The sequence below is a fragment of the Hyperolius riggenbachi genome, chromosome 1, assembly GCF_040937935.1.
Source record: "Hyperolius riggenbachi isolate aHypRig1 chromosome 1, aHypRig1.pri, whole genome shotgun sequence".
NCBI classification, from domain to species: domain Eukaryota; kingdom Metazoa; phylum Chordata; class Amphibia; order Anura; family Hyperoliidae; genus Hyperolius; species Hyperolius riggenbachi.
The window spans coordinates 486,290,210-486,317,453 of record NC_090646.1 but is presented as its reverse complement, the minus strand read 5'-3'; the positions used below and the strand labels follow the sequence as shown (position 1 = coordinate 486,317,453).

Sequence of the window (27,244 nt, the reverse complement as noted above, 5' to 3'; positions counted from 1 at the left end):
TACACCCACAAAAATACACCCCTGAACAAAATTATTTTCCTGAATTTTTAACTTGTCAGAAATTCAGAAATCCTGTCTTGGGGTCCTCTGTCATTTGGTGGGGTAAATGCAATAAGTATAGACAAGTATGGTAAAGTTACCATTGGAATTGTGGGAATACATTCATACTGAATGCATTTGCAATTTTCTCAAAATGTAATTGTAGTTCCGCTGCATTTTTCCTGCATTTTAATTGAGGCCAAATTCACAAAACACAAATCGTGAAATACGAAAATGCGATTGCGTTTTGTGATTTTGGTGTGAAAGAGCCCTTAGTCAAGCCACAAATACACATATAGAAGTACACAAGTAAAGTACAGGATCTTCTAAAAAAAAGTAGCATATTGTGATAAAGTTCATTATTTTCTGTAATGTACTGATAAACATTAGACTTTAATATATTTTATATTCAAATACACACAACTGAAGTAGTTCAAGTCTTTTATTGTTTTAATATTGATGATTTTGGCATACAGCTCATGAAAACCCAAAATTCCTATCTCCAAAAATTAGCATATTTCATCCGACCAATGAAAGAAAAGTGTTTTTAAAACAAAAAAATTCAACCTTCAAATAATTATGTTCAGTTATGCACTCAATACTTGGTCGGGAATCCTTTTGCAGAAATGACTGCTTCAATGCCGCTGCGGCGTGGCATGGAGGCAATCAGCCTGTGGCACTGCTCAGGTGTTATGGAGGCCCAGGATGCTTCGATAGTGGCCTTAAGCTCATCCAGAGTGTTGGGTCTTGCGTCTCTCAACTTTCTCTTCACAATATCCCACAGATTCTCTATGGGGTTCAGGTCAGGAGAGTTGGCAGGCCAATTGAGCACAGTAATACCATGGTCAGTAAACCATTTACCAGTGACTTTGGCACTGTAAGCAGGTGCCAGGTCGTGCTGAAAAATGAAATCTTCATCTCCATAAAGCTTTTCAGCAGATGGAAGCATGAAGTGCTCCAAAATCTCCTGATAGCTAGCTGCATTGACCCTGCCCTTGATAAAACACAGATGACCAACACCAGCAGCTGACATGGCACCCCAGACTATCACTGACTGTGGGTACTTGACACTGGACTTCAGGCATTTTGGCATTTCCCTCTCCCCAGTCTTCCTCCAGACTCTGGCACCATTTCCGAATGACATGTAAAAGTTGCTTTCATCCGAAAGAAGTACTTTGGACCACTGAGCAACAGTCCAGTGCTGCTTCTCTGTAGCCCAGGTCAGGCGCTTCTGCCGCTGTTTCTGGTTCAAAAGTGGGTTCATGCTTCCATCTGCTGAAAAGCTTTATGGAGATGAAGATTTCATTTTTCAGCACGACCTGACACCTGCTCACAGTGCCAAAACCACTGGTAAATGGTTTACTGACCATGGTATTACTGTGCTCAATGGGCCTGCCAACTCTCCTGACCTGAACCCCATAGAGAATCTGTGGGATATTGTGAAGAGAAAATTGAGAGACGCAAGACCCAACACTCTGGGTGAGCTTAAGGCCACTATCGAAGCATCCTGGGCCTCCATAACACCTGAGCAGTGCCACAGGCTGATTGCCTCCATGCCACGCCGCATTGAAGCAGTCATTTCTGCAAAAGGATTCCCAACCAAGTATTGAGTGCATAACTGAACATAATTATTTGAAGGTTGACTTTTTTTGTTTTAAAAACACTTTTCTTTTATTGGTCGGATGGAATATGCAAATTTTTTTAGATAGGAATTTTGGGTTTTCATGAGCTGTATGCCAAAATCATCAATATTAAAACAATAAAAGGCTTGAACTACTTCAGTTGTGTGTATCTGAATCTAAAATATATGAAAGTCTAATGTTTATCAGTACATTACAGAAAATAATGAACTTTATCACAATATGCTAATTTTTTGAGAAGATCCTGTAGTAGTAAGATAAAATGTGGATTATGTAGTGGGGGACATAAATAAAACATTTTTTAATGCAGGTACGGTATGTGTATTTTTTACATTAAAAATGTTAAAATGTATTACCTTATATTAAAATGCATGTACATTATATTGTTTTAGTTATTTAACCCTTTGTGTGAAAGAGGCCTTACTTTAATTATTCATTGGGGTTGAGGTGGCTGTCTGATCCCTCCCACTGGTCGCTTTTCTTTATGACCTTAATCTGCTCGGCTGGACAGGGGTTTGGGAGGGGTGTACTTTTTCTTTCCAATAAAAATGCTGAAAAAATATTTATCTGTTGTAATCTTTATTTGAGGATGCAGCAATGCTTTCCTAACATTTTCTCTTGACAAACGACATGGTCTTAAAGCATAATTGCCTTCTATTTGTTGGCAGTTACTGCAATGGTTACCTGGGGCATGTCACCCCATAGTGAGGGCCAGAGAGCGCTTAATAAATCTTCCCACACGTGGGCAAGCTCATTGATTTTTTCGCTTTATAATAAATATTGTCAGTGGGATTTTACCTGCACCGCAGTGTTTCACTGCTTAGCACAGCTTTTGTAAATCGCCTTCCCAGAGTGTGAAGGAGTTTTCTCTAGAAAGGTGCTATAACACCAATGTAATAATAGTGAACAATGCTGGGACTAATGTGGTTAATGATAGATGTGCTACCCTAGGAGGCCAATTAACTAAAGAGAAAAATATGTCTTGCCTCTCTTCACTTCTCAGCTCAACTGAGCTCAAGGATATTTAAAGCAAACCAGCAGGAATTGTAAAAAACATGAATGGGCATTTAAAGTGAATACAAACCAGGAATTAATCCGATGTGCCTTGTTTGTAAAGTTGACAACACTGCCACTGGCTGATTTTTAAATTGTTTAAGATTCCTATCGAACGTACACCATACTTTATTTTCAATTAGTTACCCCCTTCTGACATCATCTGAACATCAGCCTCTGAAAATAATTAACCTTGGCATGACCGGTGATCTTCACACAACTTGAGTAATGATAATCTGATAAGGCCATTAATCATCATATTCCCCAGCAGCATGGTTTAACCATTTCTTGCGTTTTCCTGTCCCAGGCCCGTCACAGAACCCAGCTACAGGCTCTTATGGAAGAGGAGCAGAGGCTCATGGGATATCATACACAGACGCCACCAAGAAATAAACAGGAGTCACATGAAGGAGAAATGTATTCTAGCATTGTAAGTGATTAAGTTCTTTCATTGTCTTTTGAATTGCAGCTCATATGAAATAAAGTTTGTTGTCTTTGACTTTTAGGGACAATATTAGGCAATAGATCACATGCAGTGATCCTTCACCTTAGTCTGCCCTTTATCAGCTACTGATGGGCAGGTTACGGCAGGTGAGGGGTCTCTTTACGCATCAAGAGCCATGACCAACTTCATTGCAATGAATAGGGAATTGAGCATACGCCTCTAAAATTCCCTATTCCTCACTAGGCATCATCGGCTGCTAGACTGCCTGCAATATTCATTATACAATACATGTTAATACACTATAAGCATGCATGCGCAGTATGTTTTTAAAAAAATGGGACGTGGAAAAAATTAAAAACAACCAGAACAAAAAGAAAATGTAGCCTACTTCATCCACCATTTAGGTTGGTGTTTCCAGGAGGGTAAAGCCTGTGAGTGAGCAGATTCAACTCTGGACCAATTACAACCCACAAAAAGCTAAAGCACCCTTGTCTCAGTCTTTAGCAAGTGCCCTTAACTATCAGCTATAAATGATTGAATAGCAGGCAATGAACTGCATTGAGGTTTTTGATATTTTAGTTTCTTTTTCTATTTATGGACTTATGGGATATGTGGCCATATAGCGCCATAAATCCTTTTAACTGTATACGCTACCTCTTTTTTATGGTACATGGAGGTAGGAAAGAGTCTTTAACATGTAGACCAGCGTGCCTTGCAGGCGTGAAGGCTATCCTTTGCAAGGCAACCTACCTCCCCAGCACAATGTTAAAAGCAATGCGGGTTGATATTGGTCAGTAGGTACCTTGGTTAAGAGTTTGTGGGCTGCATAGTGAATGAAAGAGTAAACGTTTGGGGGTAGCCATGTCCTAGAGCAGAACGCAACACAGCAAGGGTCAGTATTTTTGTCATTAATTCATTGCAGGTCCTACACATGCCCACTTTCGTGGACTTGCAGCCCAATATTTTAGTAATTCTGGACTTTTTAGCCTGATTGTAGATTGCTGCCACTTATCAGCCCTTTATTTTTTCTTAAGGTAAGCTAATCACTAAACATATAAAAAAGGTATGCAGGTTTAATGTGGGTTTATTGAGATGCAAATATGTCAGACAGTGGTTTAATTGTTACAGATACGAGATGACGATGATTCCCATCTCTATTTATCTGCTCCATCACAACATAGTCTGCCCAGCCATCTAGTATGCACATTACAGTAGATAGCAGCGTCAGTCAGGATGTTCCCTCTGCTTCCTGACCAGTGAGATCATTATAGGACCCATGAGCACAATTGTGCTGCTGATGGAATGATGCTTGTGGTATCATTTACAGTAAAGTACCAAGTCCAACACACAAGGACAACAGAAGTGAGCGTCTGCTGCTGTCAAGCCTCGAACTGTGTATCTCATTCATTGTATTAGATTTGTTTTATGTTAGTCATCAGTCGAGAAAGTAAGTTTTAAATCAGGACAAAACCTTATAGTGGCCAACTTAAAAAGTTCAAAGAGTACACTTACGACAATAATTGCATTTGCGTTGGTGCGCCTCCCTCACTTGATTATGGCACAAGGCAACAGGTGTCATGCTATGATTGCCGTTTAGCTCAATCACAAACAAGTCTATAAGTTCAGGGATCATTTCAGTAGGCTTTATCTGTGGCGATGCGCTCTAAAGTGTACAAACTCAATCGCATGAGAAATGCAGCAGGACCGATGTTTGTGGTCAGGTAAATCTCAATCGTATCGCACCAATGGAAACATTACCACACGATTTCCATTAGTGTAGTACTACCAAGCGTTTAGCAATCCGCAATCGAATTAAAACCGGATAGCAAAACACTGATAGTGGAAAACAGCCCTACATCTTGGGCTTGATTCACTAAGACAAATAGCCTGTCTTATCTGAGTTAACACGCCTCATTCGAGTTAGCACGCCTTATGAGAGATAACATGCCTTAGCAGAGAAAACACGCCTTATCAGAGATAACACGCCTTATCAATGTTAACACTCCTCATCAGCGTAGCATCGCGAGCGCTACAAACCCGCAGGGGCTCAGTGCAGGATGAGTGGTGCCAATTAGCAGGCATAAGTTCGTAGAACTTGCTATGCTACTCTGATAAGGCGTGTTAACTTTGATAAGGTGTTATCTCTAATAAGGGACTTGATTCACAAAACCGGCGTTCGCATTTGCGCGCCATTGCGAATTTTGGTGCGCAATGAAACGGTTTAAATTTTCTCAAGAAAACTATAATGATTTCATACGAAAATTCGCATTTGCACGTGAAAACATTTAATTGCCTGCGAAAATTCGTGATCGCGCGCAAACGCGAAAATTCACGCGAAAACGGCCGTGCTAACAGTTAGCACTCTTTTGTGAATCAAGCCCAAGGCGTGTTAACTTGGATAAGGCATGCTATTTGTCTTAGTGAATCAAGCGCCTTGTGATGTGAGTCTGAAGAAGGCATTGCTATATACTCAAATCTTGACTCCTCGAATCTTTAGACATTCATAACACGATAGTGTAGTTCCATTGTTACTAGCCCATCTGGTTACATGTCAAGAAGTCTCCGACAGGCACAATTCCAAAATAAAATGCTGAATTTATTGAAAAAAAGTTAAAACAAGCGTGCTATTGGTAGCTACAGCCCGCTCTTTTGGGCTACTTAACCCTTTTACGAGCCGCCCAGCTGTAGCTGCCAATAGCACTTATTTTGTGATCCTGCTGGTACACAGGGAGGAACTAGCGCATTCCTTTTGCCTGGCTCACGAGTGCTGAACCACCACCGGATTGACTGTCTGATATAGATCAGGCAGGTGCCACAACCAGAGCTGACCACATAAATAAGAGAGCAGTCAGCCAAGCAGGGAAAACGTAACTGCATGAAGATCATTTAGGGAGCATAAGCAGAAATGAACTGAGCATAGCACCGTTGCTGTTCATGTGTTTATGCTGTGGAGAATTGGTGGAAAGGGTGCTTTGTTTCTAGTGACATACTCACATTAGGTTAGGCTCTTCCGTTTGTGCAGCCACTCCACTTCCCTACCCCAGACCAGGTGACTTTCACTTTTTGATGCTTATAAGATCAGTCCCAAGCCCCCATGTGTACTGGCTATTCACATCTCACACAACGCAACCCTACTTTATCATGGTTTCTTTCACTTATTTGTTTTATTTGTCTCTCTTCAGGACACCATGGTAATAAAGAAGCGTCTGCAAGGCAGGAAAATACGCCCTGTGTCTGCATTTATCAGTGAGATCTCTGATATATATTTTTTCCTAGTATTCACGCACAACGCTAACATAAACATTTTCATACAACATGTTTTGTGGGAAACATCCCTTTATTGTTCAAGTATGAAATCTATCTGTTGTAGAATATTAACTGAATTTGTATGCCCCTCATTTGGTAGGTGTGAGTGAGCAGGAATTAAGCCCTAAGACACTAGATCTGGGGTCCCCTGGCTCCCGCGAACTCAGTTCTCCACCTGCGCTCTCCTCATCCGCTAGCAGTCAGCTCTCTCGCTCTCTAAGCGTGTCACTAGAAGGTCTTTCTGAACTACCCACAGAAGGGAGTAAGCTGCAGCATCAAACCCGGGACAGGCCGAAGCAACAATCACGCAGAGCGCCAGGAGGAGGCAAGGTGAGGGAAACATAACAGGACGCTGGGTGAAGGGGAACTCCTGTGGGTGTTGTTTGATGGTTTGAGTGAAATGTAATGTTATTACAGTATTTTTATTTACCTCTGCTGTGATCCTGAGAGAGTCTGTGCTTGTAAAAATCATGACTTCATGGGTCTCAATAAACCTCCCAGCTATACTGCCTGCTGGATTGCATGTCATTTGAAGTAGGTAACTCCATAATAGTCTGCAGGGATTTAGCTCACTACTAGTATGCGGAACAGAACGCTCTAGTCCAATGGTGCTGGAATCTTTATTTTTGTAACTTCGGGTCTGCATCCACAGATCTTTGATTGCTGCACTGCTTTATTATCATCTTGCTGACTCCAAAATATATATTCTTGCCCTTCTTAAAATGTGCCTAGTTCCTGGACCCCTATTCAATTCACTTTTTCTGCAAAGTTTTCTCCTAGGTGCTATTTTCACACCATATCAATAAATTGCCCTTTAAAGAGACTCTGAAGCGAGAATAAATCTCGCTTCAGAGCTCATAGTTAGCAGGGGAATGTGTGCCCCTGCTAAACTGCAGCTATCGCGCCGCTAAACGGGGGTCCCTTCACCCCCAAACCCACCCCCGCAATACTTGGTCGTAGACTTCGTCGTAAATCTTCTTTTCCTGGAGGCAGGGCTAACGGCTGCAGCCCTGCCTCTAGTCGCGTCTATCAGACGCGCATCGCCGCCTCTCCCCCACCCCTCTCAGTGAAGGAAGACTGAGAGGGGGCGGGGGAGAGGCGGAGATACGCGTCTGACAGATGCGCGTGGGGCAGGGCTGCGGCGGTTAGCCCTGCCCCAATGCGGAAGCGCTCCCCCGCTGTACGGAGGGGATTTGGGGGTGAAGGGACCCCCGTTAAGCCGCGGGATAGCGGCGTTTTAGCAGGGGCACACATGCCCCTGCTATCTATGAGGTCTGAAGCAAGATTTATTCTCGCTTCAGCCACCACCAGCAAGCAAGAACAGACTCAGTATAATGTTGACAGTACTCTTTCACCTACTTTTTGTTACTTTTTCGATTGCAAATTGTTAAAAAAGCAAAGAACCCGAGGTGAGAGAGATATGGAGGCTGCCATATTTATTTCCTTTTAAACAATACCAGTTACCTGGCAGGTCTGTTTATCTGGCATAAGTAGTGTCAAGAGTCAAAACCCTGGAACAAGCATATGGCTAGTCCAGTAAAACGATGTGAGTTAGAGTACCTGATCCTCTCTATGCTTGTTTAGGGTATATGGCTTAAAGTATTAGAGACACAGGTTTGGGGGACATCAGGCAACTGGTATCGTTTAAAAGGAAATAAATATGTCAGCCTCCATATTCCTCTCACCTCAGGTTTCCTTTAAAGAGAAGATGAAAAAATATCTACTAGGAGAAAACTTACGGTAGGAGAAAAAGTAAATTGAAAAATGGGCACTGGTCTCTTAGTAATTCACCTCTTCATAGCACAGCTCTGATGCAGGACTGCAGGGAGTAAACCAAGCAGTAAAGCTACACTTCCTCTGAACATGTCCCTGTCCAATCAGCGTGCATCCAAAATGTAGGCACTGACTTGTAGTGCTCTGGGGCTGTGTAGGTTCTCAGTTTCTGAACTGTATAACAGTGAATGCTTACGTTTTAAATTCAGTGAAAGCCTACAGATGTACGGTTGTAACAAAAGAGAATGCTAACCATGTTTGTTAAGGTCCGGGGCCCAGCATCTGATTCTGAACGGCCGGATCCTGCCTTAGATGAAGGTCTGGATGAATTTTTCCATCGCACAGTGTTAACTCAATCAAACAGGTATTGTATTCTGTATTATTTATTTTGTAGTCTGTATTCTTCACTATCCACTGCCTACAAATATATAACTTCATGTCACATCACAGGAAGAAATGGCAGTAGCTGAAATTCTCTGTTCCCTTCAGTATATCTTCAGGTCAAGGTGACACAGATGCTCCCCCAAAGAGGAGGCGTCGGAGCCTTTTCCATTTCCGTAGAAGTCGGACCCCAAAGAGGGAACGAGACAGAGGGAGAACTGCTCCTCCCCCTTCCCCAGGTCCAGAGCCTTCAGACCATGGCAAACATGATGGATTCCCACTAACTAATGGAATGTCTATCAGCAATGGTGCTGAAATGCACAGTATTACTGGAGGAGTAAGGGGGCTGCCTGGTCGAGGAACACCGGTAAGCAGCTTGGACCAAAGAGTGCATAGTACAGTGTGTGTGTTGTATGTGTATATACTGTATATTGGGATTTGTTAGGTCCTTTTTAAAGGCAATGTTAAGAAATTATGGTGATTTTTACAGTATCCGGAGAGCAACTACAGCAGCCCAAATAGCATGGGAAGGCCACAAATTACTGAGGAACTATTGTTATTTAAATAAAAGTGGGTGAGGCATGTACAGTGGTAGGGAGGGCAATTTTTTAACATTTACAGCGTTATTGAAATGCAAATAATATGAGACATGCATATAGCCGGTGAGGAGTCATTTTATGAAGCTTGGAAAGATGAAAATTATTGCCATTTCTGAGATAACTGCCACCATCTCAGATTCACATAGCAAAGCAAACATGGCTGGTTGCGAGGGAATTGGAGTTTTCATGTATTTAGACTGTAGACAAAAACAAGATACTCACCTCTAAAACTTTCTGTTAGCTGAAAACAGGCTTGATGGTTGGTATGACAACATGGCCAGCTGCCCTGATGATCAGGATTTGGGATGGTCGTGTATTGTTATAAGTACTGACCAACCACTATCACCAAATTCCTATTGGTCCATACTTGTCCTCTCCCAATCCCTTTCCACTGAACAGAACAAGCCGCCAAACAGTATGCTTATACTCTAAACATAATAAATATGTATTTATTTATTTTTTTTACTATGTCTGACCAGAACAGCATGGCTGTCATTCATAGTCATAAATGGCAGCAGCAAGTAAGTGAAAAAGTACTGTCAAATTGATCAGTATTCTGAGTATTTTCTTGCTTGCTCACAGCTTAATGGCATTTTATTGATAAGGTGTGGAAATATCACCTGGGAGAAAATTTAGGAGATGAGGTATATTCACTAATCTGTGGTAAGCAGTATGGTATGACGGGCGTAAAGTCTTACCGCAAAATGAGTAGAGTGTAATGCAATACAGTACGTGCAGTGCTATATGCTCTACTCATCATGCGCGTTATACTGCTTACTGGTGTTTAGTGAATATACCCCATAGTGTGAAAGGACCCTTATAATTACTGCATTGGAAGAATGTACCTAGCTTAAATCTTGCTGTAACTTCCTGTGCAGTTAAAAATTAGAAGTGAAATTAATTACCCTCATCTTTAGTGATGTAGCATTATAGGACGAAGAGCAAAAGAAAACCCTGACCTTTACAGATTTGAGGTTTATAATTATTATTATTTATTTATAAAGCGCTCACATATTCCGTGGTGCTGTACAATGTAAGAAAACAAACAAGGGATACATAATGATACAGACAATGATATACATCAAATATGAACACTGATACAAAATACAGAACAGGTGATACAATAGCAGATGTAAAATAATGACTAAAATGTATAAATGTATAACAGAGTGCAAGCAATTAACATTCCATGACACAAAAGAGTGAGAGCCCTGCCCTTGCGAGCTTACAATCTAAAGGAATGGGGTGGAAACAAGTGGTGGTGGAAGTATACAGTATATGTACAGGCAGTGCGTGATTAGGTTATTTAGTGAGGAGTAAATGTAGATGCGAGGTTGAAGGGTGCATGGCCTAAGCTAGAGAATATGCTTGTTGGAAAAGGTGGGTTTTGAGGGAGAGCGTTTAAAGATTTCAAAGGTGGCAGATGTGCTGTGGAAGGGCATTCCAGAGGAGGGGTGAGGCACGTGAGAAGTCTTGTACCCGTGAATGTGAGGAGGTAATTGTAGAAGAGGATAAAAGAAGCTTGTGTGCAGATCTGAGATTGCGGTTGGGTTGATATCTGGAAACTAGTGAGGAGATGTACAGGGGAGAGAGATTGTGGAGAGCTTTGTAGGGTAGGGTTAAGAGTTTGAACTGGATCCTTTGGTTGATTGGTAGCCAGTGAAGAACTTGACAGAGAGGATCAGCAGAGGAAGAGCGAGAGGAGAGATGAATGAGTCGAGCAGCAGAGTTCAGTACAGATTGGAGCGGTGCTGGTCGGTTAGTTGGAAGTCCACCAAGCAGTATATTGCAATAGTCCAAACGAGATATAATAAGCGCATGTACTAACATTTTGGTTGTGTCATGAGAGAGAAAAGGATGGATACGTGCTATGTTTTTGAGTTGGAGGTGACAGGAGCTGGTTAGGGAGTTAATGTGAGGAATAAATGAGAGCGAAGAATCAAATATTACTCCTAAGCACCGTGCTTTGGGAACTGACGTTATAGGCGTGTTAGTAACATTTATTGTAATATCAGGCAAAGAGGTGGACAGAGATGGTGAAAAGACTATTAGTTCTGTTTTGTTCATATTAAGTTTTAAGAAGTAAGAGGACATGAAAGAGGATATAGCGGAAAGACAGTTGGGAACTCGTGTGAGGAGGGAGTTAAGATCTGGAGCCGAGAGGTAGAGTTGTGTATCATCTGCATATAGGTGGTATTGAAAACCAAATGAGTTGATTAAGTTACCAAGACCGTGCATGTAAATGGAAAAGAGGAGGGGACAGAGGACAGAGCCTTGAGGTACTCCTACAGACAGAGGATGTGAAGAGTAGGCCTGATCTGTATAAGATACCGTGAAAGACCTTCCAGAGAGGAAGGAAAACATCCAGGAGAGAGCGAGGTCCTTTATTCCTATAGATGAAAGGATTTGTAGGAGTAAAGTGTGGTCGACAGTGTCAAATGCTGATGACAGATCAAGAAGGATCAGTATGGAATAATAGGCTTTGGATTTAGCTGTGAGGAGTTCATTGGCTACTTTGGTGAGCGCTGTTTCTGTGGAGTGGTTTGCCCAGAAGCCAGACTGAAACTGATCAAGCAGGGAATTTGCAGATAAATACTGACTTAGTAAAGCATGAATGTGGTGTTCAAGTACTTTAGATGCAAATGAGAGAAGTGACACAGGGCAGTAGTTGGCAAGTTTGGTGGGGTCTAGAGATGGTTTTTTAAGTAGTGGTGTTACAACAGCCTTTTTGAGTGAGGATGGAAAAATTCCAGTGGAGAGGGATAGGTTAAACAGCGATGTTAGGGCAGGGAGGAGTAATATCTACCCAAGTGAAAGAGGGTGAAGAGAGGAAACGTTTCTCAGCTGCATTCTAGAAAACGTATTATTATTATTAATTTATAAAGCGCTTACAAATTCCATGCCGATGTACAAATTAAGAAACAAACCTGGGGTACATAATAATACAATGGTGGACACCAAATATAGACTCTGGTACAAAATACAGAATTGGTAATTACAGTGACGAATGTAATGATGAATAGAATGTATAACAAATTCCTAGACACAAAAGGTTGAGAGAGCTCTGCCCATGCGAGTTTACAATCTAATTCTAAAGCAATTATCTTCTGGGTGTTGGAAATCTCTGCGTTTATTTGATCTTTCAGGAATTCAGTTGTGAAGCACTTTTTCTTTAGCTTAGACGTGATAAGCTAAGCACTTATGTACTGTTCCGTTATGTTTATTTAATTATTGCACTTTTTATTTGTTCGGTAATGTGACATTCCTAAACATAAGAGTTGTCAGTTTTGAGCTCAGGTCAGCTTTACTCTTGCTAAGCTTTGTTATGTTGATCATAAGCATGCTTTCTTGATTCGTCACTCATTGTGTAACTGAAATTTGACGGATTGATTTGTTTGTAAAAATATAAATTGTGTGTCGTCTTTTTAGTCCTGCGAGCAGACGCTGGAAGAAGTACAGCCTGCAAGAGTGCGAGGAGTTCCCCTCCCAGGGATGGATGGAGTACGGCAATGGAAAGAGGTATGTGCTGAAAGGACAATACTAGTTCATACTAAAACATTTCACTTCTTGTGCTGTAGTATCACAACTTAGTCAATGATATAAATATGTTTTTAGATAGATGCATCAGGAAGCAGTAATTGTGCTTCTGATGACAGAAGACGCTCCTCTGGGGATGGGGGTAAGTATTTATTCTACCACCTTCTGTATCTTTTCTTCTCCACGTCTCTTAACTTTCACCATCTGTTATCTCATGAGCAGTTCAATCCATGCTTGCTCTGTCTTTTTCTGGTCTTTCTCCCGATCTATTTCCTACTGTCTACGTGCTTCCTATGTGTATGTGCAATGTGTCCCTATCTATCCCTACACCTCCCCTTCCTGTTCCTTCTCTCTCTGTCTCTCGCTCTCTCTGTCTCTCAGAGGAGGGTGCTACGTTTGAGGACAGACAGCCTTGTTTTACCAACGGAGACAGGAACAATCAGAAGATTTTATCGAGAGAAGAGGTAATCAAAATATTAAAAGCTCTCCAAAACTGGGGAAAACAAAGGGAAGAAGGGGGTAACAAAGATTTAGAGCGATTAGCAAGGAGCAATCTTACATACAGCAACTTTCCTTTTCTATGTTGGCCTATTATCTGAAGTAACCTTTACTTCCTTTGAATGTACACCTCTATTGAGAGCTCTGAAAGATACTAGTGTGGCTCATGTTAATTCTTTGTTTGTATTTTCTTCTTAATTGCTTACCTGGGACAAGTATGCAGAGACTCAAGCCTCATACACACTTGTATGAGGGATCTCGTTAGTAGGTATTGTGACCCCATCTCTCGGGCGACAGTTCAGGGCCGTGGGTGGTACAGACACGTTGCTAGTGTGTAGCCTAGTGACACATACTGTTGCTAGGGAGAGAGCAGAGTGAAGTTGGCAAGGACTCAAAGGAGAACAGTAGCCCCACCCTGCGCTCAGACTAGATCAAGGGTGTCCAAAATATTTAGGCCAAGGGCCATATCACTGTTCTTGACAGTGCTAGGGGGCCTGACTAGCAAAATTATAAAGACAACTCTTGCTAATTGTCATTGACATTCTAACAAATAAAATACTTTCATGATCAGAAATAACCCATATACCGTGTGCAGTTAGCATGTCCCTTTCAGTATGCATGCCTAGTTCTATTGGCACAGTGGCAGCTGCTAATCAGTGTCTGCTACTGCTACTGTGGTGACTGATAACCTACGGGCGGGTAAAGGGGGAGGCTGAATGGTGATACAAAGTGGCCTCTGCATGTGGCACCACAGCTACAGCCTGCGGGTTGCATGGAATTAATGACTGTAGAGAGCTTCGGGGGCCACCAAAGAAAGCTTGGTGGGCCTCATTTGGCCTCCGGGCTGCATTTTGAACATGCCTGGACTAGATGATCCGGCAGGCCACACACTAGATTCTCAGCTGAGATGGCTCTGACTGGCTACTTCAGCTGAGAACCATCTAGTGTGTGTACAAAGCCTTATAGTAATGGTGATATGTGTTTCATTTTTATCCAGGCCATGATATATGCAGACAAAAATTAAATATACTTCAACAGAAAAAAACGTTTGCAGCTAAAGCATATTTAATTTTTCTTTGGATAAGAATGATACTAACCAGTGGCTATTTATGCGGAATTTATATGTCCTTTATATGTCCTCCTTATGTTTTTATACTTTCACTTGCATTCTAGTTTTGTCCCTTAACCAAAAACCATACTGGTGGGTTCATTTGCTTTCACCCAAAGACACAAGATTATGGTAGGGACCTCAGTAAGTGAGCAAATATGGGGCACAGTTAGTGGTATTAATTGTTTGACGTCATCTGTAAAGCAATATGGAACATTTGTCAGCACTATATAAATGTAGAATGAGGAGTTTGAAAATGCCAACTTGATAAACCTTCTTCGTTTCCATGATAGAAAACTGTTGCACTATATTCCATTGTTAATGACTGGCATGTATTTGGTAGGTGGGAGGGAGCCCTTGGATGTCTTTTGTCTGAAGTAAAGGTAATTAAGAGCATTTTCAGGTGTGCAGATTATCTTTGTATGTATGTGATACACATAAGGCAAATAGGAATATTACTTACCTAACAAATCTGCATACTTGTTCCAGGTGATGGATGTAGACATGTTTTCATCGACTTTTCTCTCAGGACGGGTGTGCTTTAACTAAAACCTATTTAACTGTCTTTTTGTGAACTAAACTGTGAAAAAATAAGATATTCTGTATGTGAATATGGAAAATTTACAGCATTATGTCAGTGCAAGCTAATTTAAATAAAAAAATAAAGAACACAAATTAACCTAAAAAAATATATATATTTGTTAGTATGAAAGATGTAAAAAGCATCACTGTAATTACCGGTAGTCATGTGTTATAGAGCACAGGCTGATGGAAAGGATGTTTGGGGGATATTAAAGAAGTGATGGCCCTGAGTAGAATTAGTGGTAGACTGCAGTTAAATGGGTTATTATGTGACAGGATTTCTTGATATTGTTTATTGGTACAGTGGCACTATTTCATGTATGGGAGGGTCATACAAACACATAGGAATTGATCAGTATTCAGTGTTAGGAGTCGTATATGCTATGGACACACTTATCCTTCCTTCCTGCAGTCTTATTACAGGCAGGAAACAGGTCCACTTTAAAGTTTTGCCCCAAACACTGGGGGTATTTTTAGGTACCTGCAGACAGCAGATGATTGTTTCCTCTAGCCATATATCTCTCAAGGAGGAAAAGTAAACTGGCCAGACTGGACATTGCCAGATGATACCTACTGATCCCCAACATAGCACTTGAGCTGAAGATGCCTGCTAATAGGTAGTGATAGGCATGAGCTTTGGATTGTACAGGCATACAGGGAATGCCGGGCCTGACTGCAGATGGGGCAGCTGACAAATGTTTGTATGCAGCTATAGTAAGGAACATAGTTCAGAATTGTAAGGTATAAAATACCTCTGCTATGTGCAAACATGCCAACTTTGGCTCAATAACAGTCTGAGGCACAGTAGGGTCAAGAGGTACAGCAGGCACACAATACATTGTATTAGCCAAGCACTGATCTTTCTTATCGAGATGAAATTAGTTGCCATATTCAAGCTTGTTAGGAAGTATCTGATACAAGTGTAGAGTGAAAGGGAGAACAGGAACTAAGATAAGGTGAGAAGCTGTTCTCTACAAGTAATATGCCTATGCAGGAATTTATTCTGTCACTAAATCTGTTGTATTGTGTGTGTGGTGATGTGAAATAAACCAAATTTCACAAGTGTTTCTGCCAGAAGTGAGCAGTACAATACTTTAATTTGATGTAATCTGTCCCCCAGACTGCAGGGTAACACAGAATGTTTACTTCCCATTCACTGCACCTTCCCGTCCCTTGTTTTTCCAGGGGGGTCTTACTGTTTCCTGCCCCCCTTCTGCAGAACTGCGGCCAGTTGCTGCCCCGCGGGGTAGGAAAGTGTCTTGTGGGGGGGGGCAAGGTGATACCGAATGTCCAGAAGATGCGAGGAAGGAAATTCCAGTGCCCAGACCGAGAATCAGAGAACCTGTGAAAGAGGCGGCCCCCCCAGCGGGAGGTGGGAACAGCCCAGTGCTCATTGCACAGACTACACAGCATGCAGTACACACTCTCTCACCCGCCTTTACCCAAGTCTGCATTTTTGCTGCTTACATTTGTTACCGCTTTTCTCAGTTTCGGTTTGTAAATGCATTCAGCCTTGCTCTTTATCTTCACATTCTGCATTTGTTTTCATTTCTGACGTTTCCTATCCATTATATTTTGCTGTGTGTGCGCGCTTTCTCTCTTTTCATTCTATTGTACTTTGCTGCATCCTTTGCATTTTGCTGTAATCTATAATGTGTTATTCTCTTCATTGTGCTCTCTTTAGATGGCCCACCCCCAGTGCGTAGGCCTCCTCTGAAGCCACAGCGGTCTCGAAGGATGCAGTCATGTGACTCAGCTGAAACGCCAACATCTGGTGAGGTCTACATGAAACGGAATACTGTACACAACTAGGTTGTGGCGCAGGAAAAACATATATTAGAATGTAACACATTATTCAGAATACACAATGTTAAGGATCCTGTTTTTCGGCATCACAAACACTTCCTATTGCTGTGTATTGGTATTTAACCCTGCCCTCCCACTGATGTTTAGCGTAGGCTATTTAGTTATGCTGCCTTCTGTCACAGAGCACTCTGGGAGACCAGGTTTTGTTTCTGCTAACATTTTGGTTGTCTGTGCATCACTACATGTACTTCGGCTCATGATATTTCCATGTCTATGTATAATCAGTGTCACTGCCACCGGAATAGTATCGTCATCTGTTAAATATATGACTGAACTTGAGGTTTATGATTAGGTTAAGGATGATATAGGTAGGTTACAAGGGTTAAGGCTAATGTTAAAGGGACTCCGAGCAGTGCAGAAACTATGGAAAGATGCATATCATTTTAAAGCTCTCTTTCTCCTCTTTTCAATGATATATAAACCGCCGCCCTACACAGGGCGACTTTTTCCTAAAGTCAGCAGCTCCATTCTGCTGAATGGAGCTGCTGACTTTGAGAAAAAGTCACCCTGTGTAATACAATATAACTATAGAAAGATGCATATCATTTTAAAGCTCTCTTTCTCCTCTTTCTGACGACACCTAAATCGTCGCCCTACAAAATAGCGAAAACTAAAAGGTGTAGGGCGGCGGTTTATATATCATTGGAAAGAGGAGAAAGAGAGCTTTAAAATGATGTGCATCTTTCCATAGTTTCTGCACTGCTCGGAGTCCCTTTAAGTTTGGTTTGAGTTTTAAGGTTTGGTGAAAGGTTAACTTTGAGTTACCTATGTATGCTTTGCATGAAGTACATCTGCAAAGAGCAAATATATGTCAACTAAGTGTTATGCCAGCTACGCACCATGCAATTTACAATCAGATCTATGGGTCAAATCGATAATTTCCGACAGGTCCAATCTGATTTCCGATCATTTTTCAGACAGATTTTGTACCATATCGATTGGAAAATTGCTGCAGGCCACAGCAGAAAAAATGAACCATGTCTCCTCCTCCCGCCAGTGAGCGCCACTCAATGTTTCCAGCATTCCGCCTTCACATCCTGATGTTTCATACGCCGGGACAGTTTAGCTTTTTGCGAAGCTATTCACGCTTATCCCTAATTGGATAGAAGCAGATAATTAAGATATTGAACATAAAATTGAGAATAATGTAGCCACTTTTCTAGTTGGAAAACAAGCCAAAAGAGGGACGCTATAATTGAAAAGGGGGGGGGGGGGGGGATTTCCTTCTAGAAGAGGGACTGTCCCTTCAAAACAGGAAGGTTTGTGAGCTATGCATTACCTGCTGAGGCCAGTAAATCAGGGTGGTAGACACATTGTTATAACAAGGTAGTAACATGGCAATATTGATAGACCCATCACTCTTTTTAACCTTCTGAGGACCGTGCAGCGTAAATCCTATGCCACACTTGTGGCTGCCTAACTCTGCTGCGGCGTAGAATTCACGCCTCCTGCTTGTAGCACTTCCAACAGGGGAGATTAAGCTGTCATATGACAGCTGACATCTCCCCTCAGTGATCAGGAGCTATAGCGATTGGCTCGCCGGCCGATCAGTGTTAGCAGCGACAGTAGGAGGGGAAGAAGAGGACTGGGACTCACCTTCCTGAAGTTGCCCCAGCAATCTTCGCTTCCCTCCGCTCAGGCCACCATCCCTGACTCTAATGTCGGGTCCCGTCTAGATGATGTCATCAAGCCGGGACACAGAACTTAGAGTCAGTGCAAGCAGGGATTCCGGCCTGAGCGGAGGGGGCTAGAGCTGCTCATCACAGGAGCCTGTGAGGTGAGTAAAGGCTGCTGGCAATACCGGGGACACCTGGCTACACCATGTCTAACTATACAGGGGATCCAGCTGCCTGACAACCCCCCCCCCCCCCCGGCATGTAAAATGGCCTGGTCTTTAATGGGGGGTTAGGCAGCTGGTCCCCAGAGGGTTAAGAAGATGAGGAGCAACTTACTTTGAGTGATTATTTTGCTTGTAAATGTGCTGAAAGGTTATTTTTATTAATTGGGTGATAAGTAATTTATGAGAAGTTTTGTGCATAGAGACCAAAGTCAGTTGCCCAACTTCTGTGCTGATGCTCTTCCTCTAATAAGATACAGGCCTAGAATGAGCATGCAGGTCAGATGCTTTGCCTCCCCTGGGGGCATGCTTGTTGCAGGTGTGTAACTCACACACCTAAAGCCGATAGCTCAGCACCATAGCCAGGCAACTGGCATTAGTTATAAGGTAATAAAGACGGCAGCCTCTATGTTCCTCTCACCTCAGAATCCTTTTAAAGTTGTGCACGTTTGGAAAAACTCCCATGTAAATCAATAGGTTGGTTCTTATTTTCACTTACCACTCGAGGTTTTTCCATTGACATGCATTGTGCTGGTGATTTATTTCATACAAACCTGCACATGGAAAAGCACACAGAAATGCAGACAGGATCACACTAAATCACTCTAAAGTGCACATCAGCTTTCAGACACAAACATCCATCTAAGGGCCTGTACACACTGTTGCGCTTCGCAAAGTCTTCATGAAAATAGAAAAATCACATCGCACCAGTGTGTACAGGTCTTGATTTTTCAAAAGACCTTGCGATTAAAAAATGCATGCGATTTTAAAAACATAGCAGTGTGTACAGCCCCTTAGCTTGTTTTGCATTAATGCAAATGTGTATTTTAGCTTGTATCTAAGCTGTGTTCTTCATTGCAGTGGCTGGAACAAGTGTCACACTGCAGACAAATGAACAGAAAATGCCTCAGACAGGTGATGCCTTGCAACGTGGACTACGCCACACGGCCGGTAGGTTACAGGGCTACTGAAGTCCAAAGAGAAACTTGATATGAACTTTTGGATAGAGTACTGTAAAGAGGATTTTGAACCTCTTTTTTACTGCTGTGTTCTGTTGAAAATATTTCACAACAGAAAGTGAAGGAAAATCTCCCCAAGAGGCATACAGGTGGCAATAACCTGGCCAAAATTAAAAAAAGAGTACCTAAATGTTAAACTAAAATAAAATCTGTGGCAAAGCTCTTGCTTTTCAATCATATTGATTGACATCCCATTGTCCTCTATGAGTGGATTGTGACCCAATCATTATTTTCACATATATGGTTACCTCTATGAGGGAGATTGGGATCATTCAATCATTTTCATCAATAGATCTTATGTGAATTATAGCAAAGTTGTTCTACATAGGATTTGGGGTTCATAAATGTGGCATACTGGTCATCAAAATGTATGATGTGCTACTGTGCTTATATGCATAATTTTTCTAGAACTAATCTAGGTCTGATATATATGGCAATAAAAAGAGCATTTAAACATCATAAACTGGTTTCTGGTCCTTTTCCTTAGTTCTCTTAAAGGGGCTCCGAGCAGTGCAGAAACTATGGAAAGATGCATATAATTTTAAAGCTCTCTTTCTCCTTTTTCCAATGATATATAAACCGCCACCCTACGCCTTTTAGTTTTCGCTATTTTAGCGATTGAAATTGCCGCGGCCGCGATTTTAATCGCCAAAATAGAGAAAACTAAAAGGCGTAGGGTGACGATTTAGGTGTCCACAGAAAGAGGAGAAGGAGAGCTTTAAAATGATATCCATCTTTTCATAGTTACATTGTATTACACAGGGGGACATTTTCTGCTGAATGGAGCTGCTGACACTGGGGAAAGTGTCGTCCTGTGTAATACAATGTAACTATGGAAAGATGGATATCATTGTAAAGCTCTCTTTCTCCTCTTTCTGGCGACACCTAAATCGTCGCCCTACACCTTTTAGTTTTCTCTATTTTCGCGATTGAAATTGCGGCCACGGCAATTTCAATCGCGAAAATAGCGAAAACTAAAAGGCGTAGGGTGGCAGTTTATATATCATTGGAAAGAGGAGAAAGAGAGCTTTAAAATGATATGCATCTTTCCATAGTTTATGCACTGCTCGGAGTCCCTTTAAAGTGGACCCAAATTAAAAATACAAGATTTCAGAAATAAAATCTATTTTCTAAATTATAATAATAAATAGCAGCCTTTTTTCAGCTGCATGATGACAAATATAAAATATTTTACTTTTATTGGAGGAACCCCTCCCTTCCTTTCAAATTGCCGGGATTTTTCCGGCAAACTGGTGGAGTAGATGGTGTCCGGCAATGGAGGAATTGCTAATGGCTGCCCCCAGTATAACCCTAGCTATGAAAAGAGAAGGGTGAAAAGCATGCACTGAAATGATCACAGGTTTGAAGGAGTGTTTATTTATCTTTGTATGTGTCAGAGTGGTGCAACTAAATGTTTTTAATTAAAAAAATGTTTGGTTTGGGTCCGCTTTAATTTTGCTGAGCACCCAGGTGTCATTGGTTCACCTCATTCTTCTATGCCATAAGCAGAGCTGCACTGGCCAGGTATTCCCCCGTTGCACCCCACCCGGCTACTTTTTCATGCCACCCGGCTGGAAAAAATTCTGTGGAGAACACTGACCCTCTTAAACTTCCCCACCCTTCAGTCTCTGGTCTGGTCTCCAGACCTTTGTTACTTTGGTAGAAGGAGATATTGGAAGATTGTAGATTGCCAATGACGGTGATTCTAATTTATCAGAGTCTGAATGACAGACGATTGTGGGAACTCACCAAAGCAGCGATTGGATCATAAAATCATCTGACAAAGGGGGTAATGTTATCTGTGACCAACCAATATGATGGTATGTGATGCAGATTGCTGGATGACTGCAGGTGCTTTTCCTCGGTCGCAGCATTAAGGGTTACAGTGGGATGCGAAAGTTTGGGCAACCTTGTTAATCGTTGGTTGTTACGATAAAAAATCTCAGTTAAATATATCATATAGGAGATACATACAGTGATATTTGAGAAGTGAAATGAAGTTTATTGGATTTTCAGAAAGTACGCAATATTTGTTTAAACAAAATTAGGCAGGTGCATAAATGTGGGCACCACAAAAAAGAAATGAAATCAATATTTAGTAGATCCTCCTTTTGCAGAAATTACAGCCTCTAAACGCTTCCTGTAGGATCCAATGAGAGTCTGGATTCTGGTTGAAGGTATTTTGGACCATTCCTTTTTACAAAACATCTCTAGTTCATTCGGGTTTGATGGCTTCCGAGCATGGACAGCTCTCTTTAACTCACACCACAGATTTGCAATGATATTCAGGTCTGGGGACTGAGATGGCCATTCCAGAACGCTGTACTTGTTCCTCTGCATGAATGCCTTAGTGGATTTTGAGCAGTGTTTAGGCTCATTGTCTTGTTGAAAAATCCAGCCCTGGCGCAGCTTCAGCTTTGTCACTGATTCCTGGTCATTGGTCTCCAGAATCTGCTGATACTGAGTGGAATCCATGCTTCCCTCAGCTTTGACAAGATTTCCAGTCCCTGCACTGGCCACATAGCACCACAGCATGATGGAACCACCACCATATTTTACTGTAGGTAGCAGGTGTTTTTCTTGGATTGCTGTGTTCTTTTTCCTCCATGCATAACTCCCCTCGTTATGCCCAAATAACTAAATTTTAGTTTCCTCAGTTCACAGCACCTTATTCCAAAATTAAGCTGGCTTGTCCAAATGTGCTTTAACATACCTCAAGCGGCTCTGTGCTGTGGGCGAAGAAAAGGCTTCCTCTGCATCACTCTAACATACAGCACCTCTTTGTGGAAAGTGCGCTGAATGGTTGAATAATGCACAGTGACTCCATCTGCAGCAAGATGATGTTGTAGGTCTTTGGTGCTGGTCTGTGGGTTGATTCTGACTGTTCTCACCATTCGTCGCTTCTGTCTATCCGAGATTTTTTTGGGTCTGCCTCTTTGAGCCTTAACTTGAACTGAGCCTGTGGTCTTCCATTTCCTCAATATGTTCCTAACTGTGGAAACAGACAGCTAAAATCTCTGAGACAACATTTTGTATCCTTCCCCCAAACCATGATGGTGAACAATCTTTGTCTTCTGGTCATTTGAGAGTTGTTTTGAGACCCCCATATTGCTACTCTTCAGAGAAATTTAAAAGAGGAGGGAAACTTACAATTGACCCCCTTAAATACTCGTTCTCATAATTGGATTCACCTGTGTGTGTAGGTCAGGGGGTCACTGAGCTTACCAAAGCCAATTTGAGTTCCAATAATTAATTCTAAAGGTTTTGGAATCAATAAAATGACAACAGTGCCCAAATTTATGCACCTGCCTAATTTTATTTAAACAATTATTGCACACTTTCTGTAAATCCAATAAACTTTATTTCACTTCTCAAATATCACTGTGTGTGTCTCCTATATGATATATTTAACTGACATTTTTTTATTGTAACAACCAACAATTTATACAGGAAAATCATGGTGATTAAGAAGGCTGCCCAAACTTTCACATCCCACTGTACCTTGTACATTGTTGCATGGTGTCCAGTGTCTATAGCAATAGAGCAATCATGAGCTACAGCTTTTCCACTCAATGCTTACTTGCATTCACTCTCATTCATGACAGAAGGGGTGTCAGTTCATTCACATGCTCCTCCATATCTACACTACCACAACTATATTTGGGATGGGTGACTCCTCTGTGTACCATTTGGCCTGGCACTAGCTGGTATAAAAAAAGCACACTTATCCTATATAAGAATTCTCGGTGTCTGTGGTGCTTCAGGTGCCTGGCACACAGGCGGGCTTCGGGCAGCAGTCGTGAATGGGCGTGGGGGAGTCATGGCCGTGCACACGCTGCGGGGTAGGGGTTTCACAACTAAGCGGGCAAGGTCATGGGCACGTGGCCATTTCCTTAGCACCCATTTGGTATGTGAAGTGGAAGCCACGTTCCCCAGGCTACCTCTCTTCATTTTCTGAAAGGCTTGAGTATTTATTAGTTGTTATGACATCTGAAATTAATCAGCATAGAAAAATGGTGTATGCAAGAATAAAAAAACATTAAAAGCAGCTTCCACATGTACAGAACTTATTTATACAGCTCAGACAACTGCCAAGCTCCCCACAGCAGTTCATACTTCCTTTACAAGCACATTCTCCTATGGGTGGCAAAAGAAAGAAAGAATGCCCCTCCATTCCCCTATCAGTGCACTTGTAACCCGGCCCCTTGGTGTTCCTTAGACCAGGGCTGGCTGTTGACATTGAGCTGTAGGACTATAAAAGGTTACATGGGGCAATGATCATCGATTTTTTTTCAGAGATTTCTTGCATGCCATGTCATTCTACATAAGCATGTATTTCAGAAGTGTAAGTGTCTGCCATTATTGTCCCCATTGCAGAAGCCAAAGAGAGAGATGTGAAGAGTCTGCCTTCATCTGCCTGACGCCATCATCTGGAAAACTTGAAATGTGACTTACTGGAGATCTGCCTGTGATCCCACCACACAGAGTGCCCAGCCTAACACTAGGATGCACTGAGAGGCCTATAACATATGATTGTGCATTTTCAGCACCTAATAAAACTTCAAACCTTCATAAATGAGTGTTTCTTTCTTAAAATTGGATGTCAGCCCCCTTTTTTATTGTAGGATATAGCAGTGGAGTGTTAGAGGTCCTCTATGGCTGTTACTGCCGTCTTGTCCCTAAAGGGATTTCTTTTCACTTCCTGTTGTGTCGCTAGCCATAAGGAGTGAGGGATTCTCTCCAGTGGAGCCACATGTTGTTTAGTCCTGTGGAGACTGGTTAGGAAATCTGTAAATATGTATTGTTGCCTGTAATCCCATTAGTGACACTACTGTGGTTTCACTGGAGACTGAAAGATTAAAGGATCCCTCAAAAAGAAATCAGAAAAAAAGCAAACATGCTCTAATTTTTCTGACTAATTCAATTACCTTTGATTGTTTCTTCCAGTCATTCCAGGCTGTGTTTCCACTTTGCACAATATGAGTCTTGCAAGACACGATGCCGGCACACCTGTGATTGCAGATGCATCTGAATTCCTTTAGCCATGCCATCCACGGCTATGGCCCCAATTTTATGCTGCATGCTGTCATTTTCCCCGCACGTGAATTTGCATACAGCCAACTGACTTCAATAGGCTGAAAAATCACACCTGAATGTGGCAATTCCAGCAGCCGAAACGTAGCCTTAATCCAACATATCAAATCAATTAAATTTTGCTTGATTTTCTGTAGTTTACCAATCTGACATGTTGGATAATCACTATGGTGACTAGGGCAGGAGTGGTGAGGAATAGATGGCCCTGGGGCAGGAGTGGTGAGGGATAGATGGCCCTGGGGCAGGAGTGGTGAGGGATAGATGGTGCTGGGGCAGGAGTGGCGAGGGGTAGATGGTCCTGGGGCACAAGAGTGGTGAGGGAAAGATGGCCCTGGGGCAGGAGTGGTGAGGGATAGATGGCCCTGGGGCAGGAGTGGTGAGGGATAGATGGCCCTGGGGCAGGAGTGGTGGAGGGATAGATGGCACTGGGGCAGGAGTGGTGAGGGATAGATGGCCCTGGGGCAGGTGTGGTGAGGGATAGATGGCCCTGGGGCAGGAGTGGTGGAGGGATAGATGGCACTGGGGCAGGAGTGGTGAGGGATAGAAGGTGCTGGGGCAGGAGTGGCGAGGGGTAGATGGTCCTGGGGCACAGGAGTGGTGAGGGATAGATAACAAAGACAAACACTTATATAGCGCTTTTCTCCTGGCGGACTCAAAGCGCCAGAGCTGCAGCCACTAGGACGCGCTCTATAGGCAGTAGCAGTGTTAGGAAGACTTGCCTAAGGTCTCCTGCTGGCTTACTGAACAAACAGGCAGAGCCGAGATTCGAACCCTGGTCTCCTGTGTCAGAGGCAGAGCCCTTAACCATTACACTTTCCAGCCACTAGCGCCCTGGGCCTAGATGGCCCTGGGGCAGAAGTGGTGAGGGGTAGATGGTCCTGGGGCAGGAGTGGCGAGGGGTAGATGGCCCTGGGGCAGGAGTTGTGAGGGATAGATGGTCCTGGGGCAGGAGTGGTGAGGGATAGCTGGCCCTGGGGCAGGAGTGGCGAGGGATAGATGGCCCTGGGGCAGGAGTGGTGAGGGGTAAATGGCCATGAGGCAGGAGTGGTGAGGGATAGATGGCCCTGGGGCAGGAGTGGCGAGGGGTAGATGGCTCTGGGGAGGGAGTGGCGAGGGAGAGATGATCCTGGGGCAGGAGTGGCGAGGGGTAGATGGCCCTGGGGAGGGAGTGGCGAGGGAGAGATGGCCCTGGGGCAGGAGTGGCGAGGGGTAGATGGCCCTGGGGCAGGAGTGGCAAGGGGTAGATGGCCCTGGGGCAGGAGTGGCAAGGGATAGATGTCCCTGGGGCAGGAGTGGCGAGGGATAGATGTCCCACGGGCAGGAGTGGCGAGGGATAGATGTCCCTGGGGTAGGAGTGGCGAGGGGTAGATGGCCCTGGGGCAGGAGTGGCGAGGGATAGATGTCCCACGGGCAGGAGTGGCGAGGGATAGATGTCCCTGGGGTAGGAGTGGCGAGGGGTAGATGGCCCTGGGGCAGGATTGATGAGGAGATGGCCCTGGGGCTGGAGTGGCGAGGGATAGATGGCCCTGGGGCAGGAGTGGTGAGAGAGCGATTGCCCTGGGGCAGGAGTGGTGAGGGGTAGATGGCCCTGGGGCAGGATTGATGAGGAGATGGCCCTGGGGCTGGAGTGGCGAGGGATAGATGGCCCTGGGGCAGGAGTGGTGAGAGAGCGATTGCCCTGGGACAGGAGTGGTGAGAGATAGATTGCCCTGGGGCAGGAGTTGTGATGGGTAGATGGCCCTGGGGCAGGAGTGGTGAGGGGTAAATGGCACTGGGGCAGGAGTGGCGAGGGGTAAATTGCCCTGGGGCAGGAGTGGTGAGGAATAGATGGCCCTGGGGAAGTGGCGAGGGATAGATGGCCCTGGAGCAGGAGTGGCGAGGGATAGATGGCGCTGCGGCAGGAGTGGTGAGGGGTAAATGGCAGTGGGGAAGGATTGGCGAGGGATAGATGGCCCTGGGGCTGGAGTGGTGAGGGGTAAATGGTGCTGGGGCAGGAGTGGTGAGGGTAAATGGCCACGGAGCAGGAGTGGTGAGGGATAGATTGCCCTGGGGCAGGAGTTATGAGGTGTAGATGGCCCTGGGGCAGGAGTTGTGAGTTGTAGATGGCCCTAGGGCAGGAGTTGTGAGGTGTAGATGGCCCTGGGGCAGGAGTGGAGAGGGGTAAATGGCACTGGGGCAGGAATGGCAAGGGATAGATGGCCCATAGTATTGCACTGCATTGAGCTGTACATCACTCACTGGTGAGGGGTAAATTGCTCTAAGGCAGGAGAGTGGCAAGGGATAGATTGCCCTGGGGCAGAAGTGGCAAGGGATAGATTGCCCTGGGGCAGGAGTGGCAAGGCATAGATTGCCCTGGGGCAGGAGTGGGCTTTTTGGACAATTGTAGCCCCTTACACACTCCAATTAGTTTTGGTTCACCATGAGCTTGCTGGGTAGTCTGTACCTCTGATAATATATTTGTATAGCG

General features: G+C 43.5%; 1 protein-coding gene across 6 annotated transcripts in view; it reads left to right on the top strand.

Moving 5' to 3' along the window:
• Window positions 1–24,259, top strand: part of CARMIL3 (capping protein regulator and myosin 1 linker 3) — a 157,649-nt gene extending 133,390 nt beyond the window's left edge. For 2 of the 6 annotated variants that reach the window (XM_068242126.1, XM_068242124.1), the window contains 12 exons: window positions 3,040–3,162; window positions 6,360–6,423; window positions 6,584–6,813; window positions 8,523–8,620; window positions 8,746–9,004; window positions 12,666–12,755; window positions 12,852–12,915; window positions 13,155–13,237; window positions 16,147–16,333; window positions 16,646–16,735; window positions 19,526–19,615; window positions 24,061–24,259. In XM_068242126.1, coding sequence (XP_068098227.1) covers window positions 3,040–3,162; window positions 6,360–6,423; window positions 6,584–6,813; window positions 8,523–8,620; window positions 8,746–9,004; window positions 12,666–12,755; window positions 12,852–12,915; window positions 13,155–13,237; window positions 16,147–16,333; window positions 16,646–16,735; window positions 19,526–19,615; window positions 24,061–24,104 — 1,422 coding nt within the window. In that variant the 3' untranslated portion in view covers window positions 24,105–24,259. Of the gene's footprint in view, window positions 1–3,039; window positions 3,163–6,359; window positions 6,424–6,583; window positions 6,814–8,522; window positions 8,621–8,745; window positions 9,005–12,665; window positions 12,756–12,851; window positions 13,238–16,146; window positions 16,334–16,645; window positions 16,736–19,525; window positions 19,616–24,060 lie in introns of those variants that run through there. The other 4 variants (XR_011022260.1, XM_068242128.1, XR_011022259.1 and 1 more) reach the window with 4 other exon arrangements.
• Window positions 24,260–27,244: the final 2,985 nt, after the last annotated feature.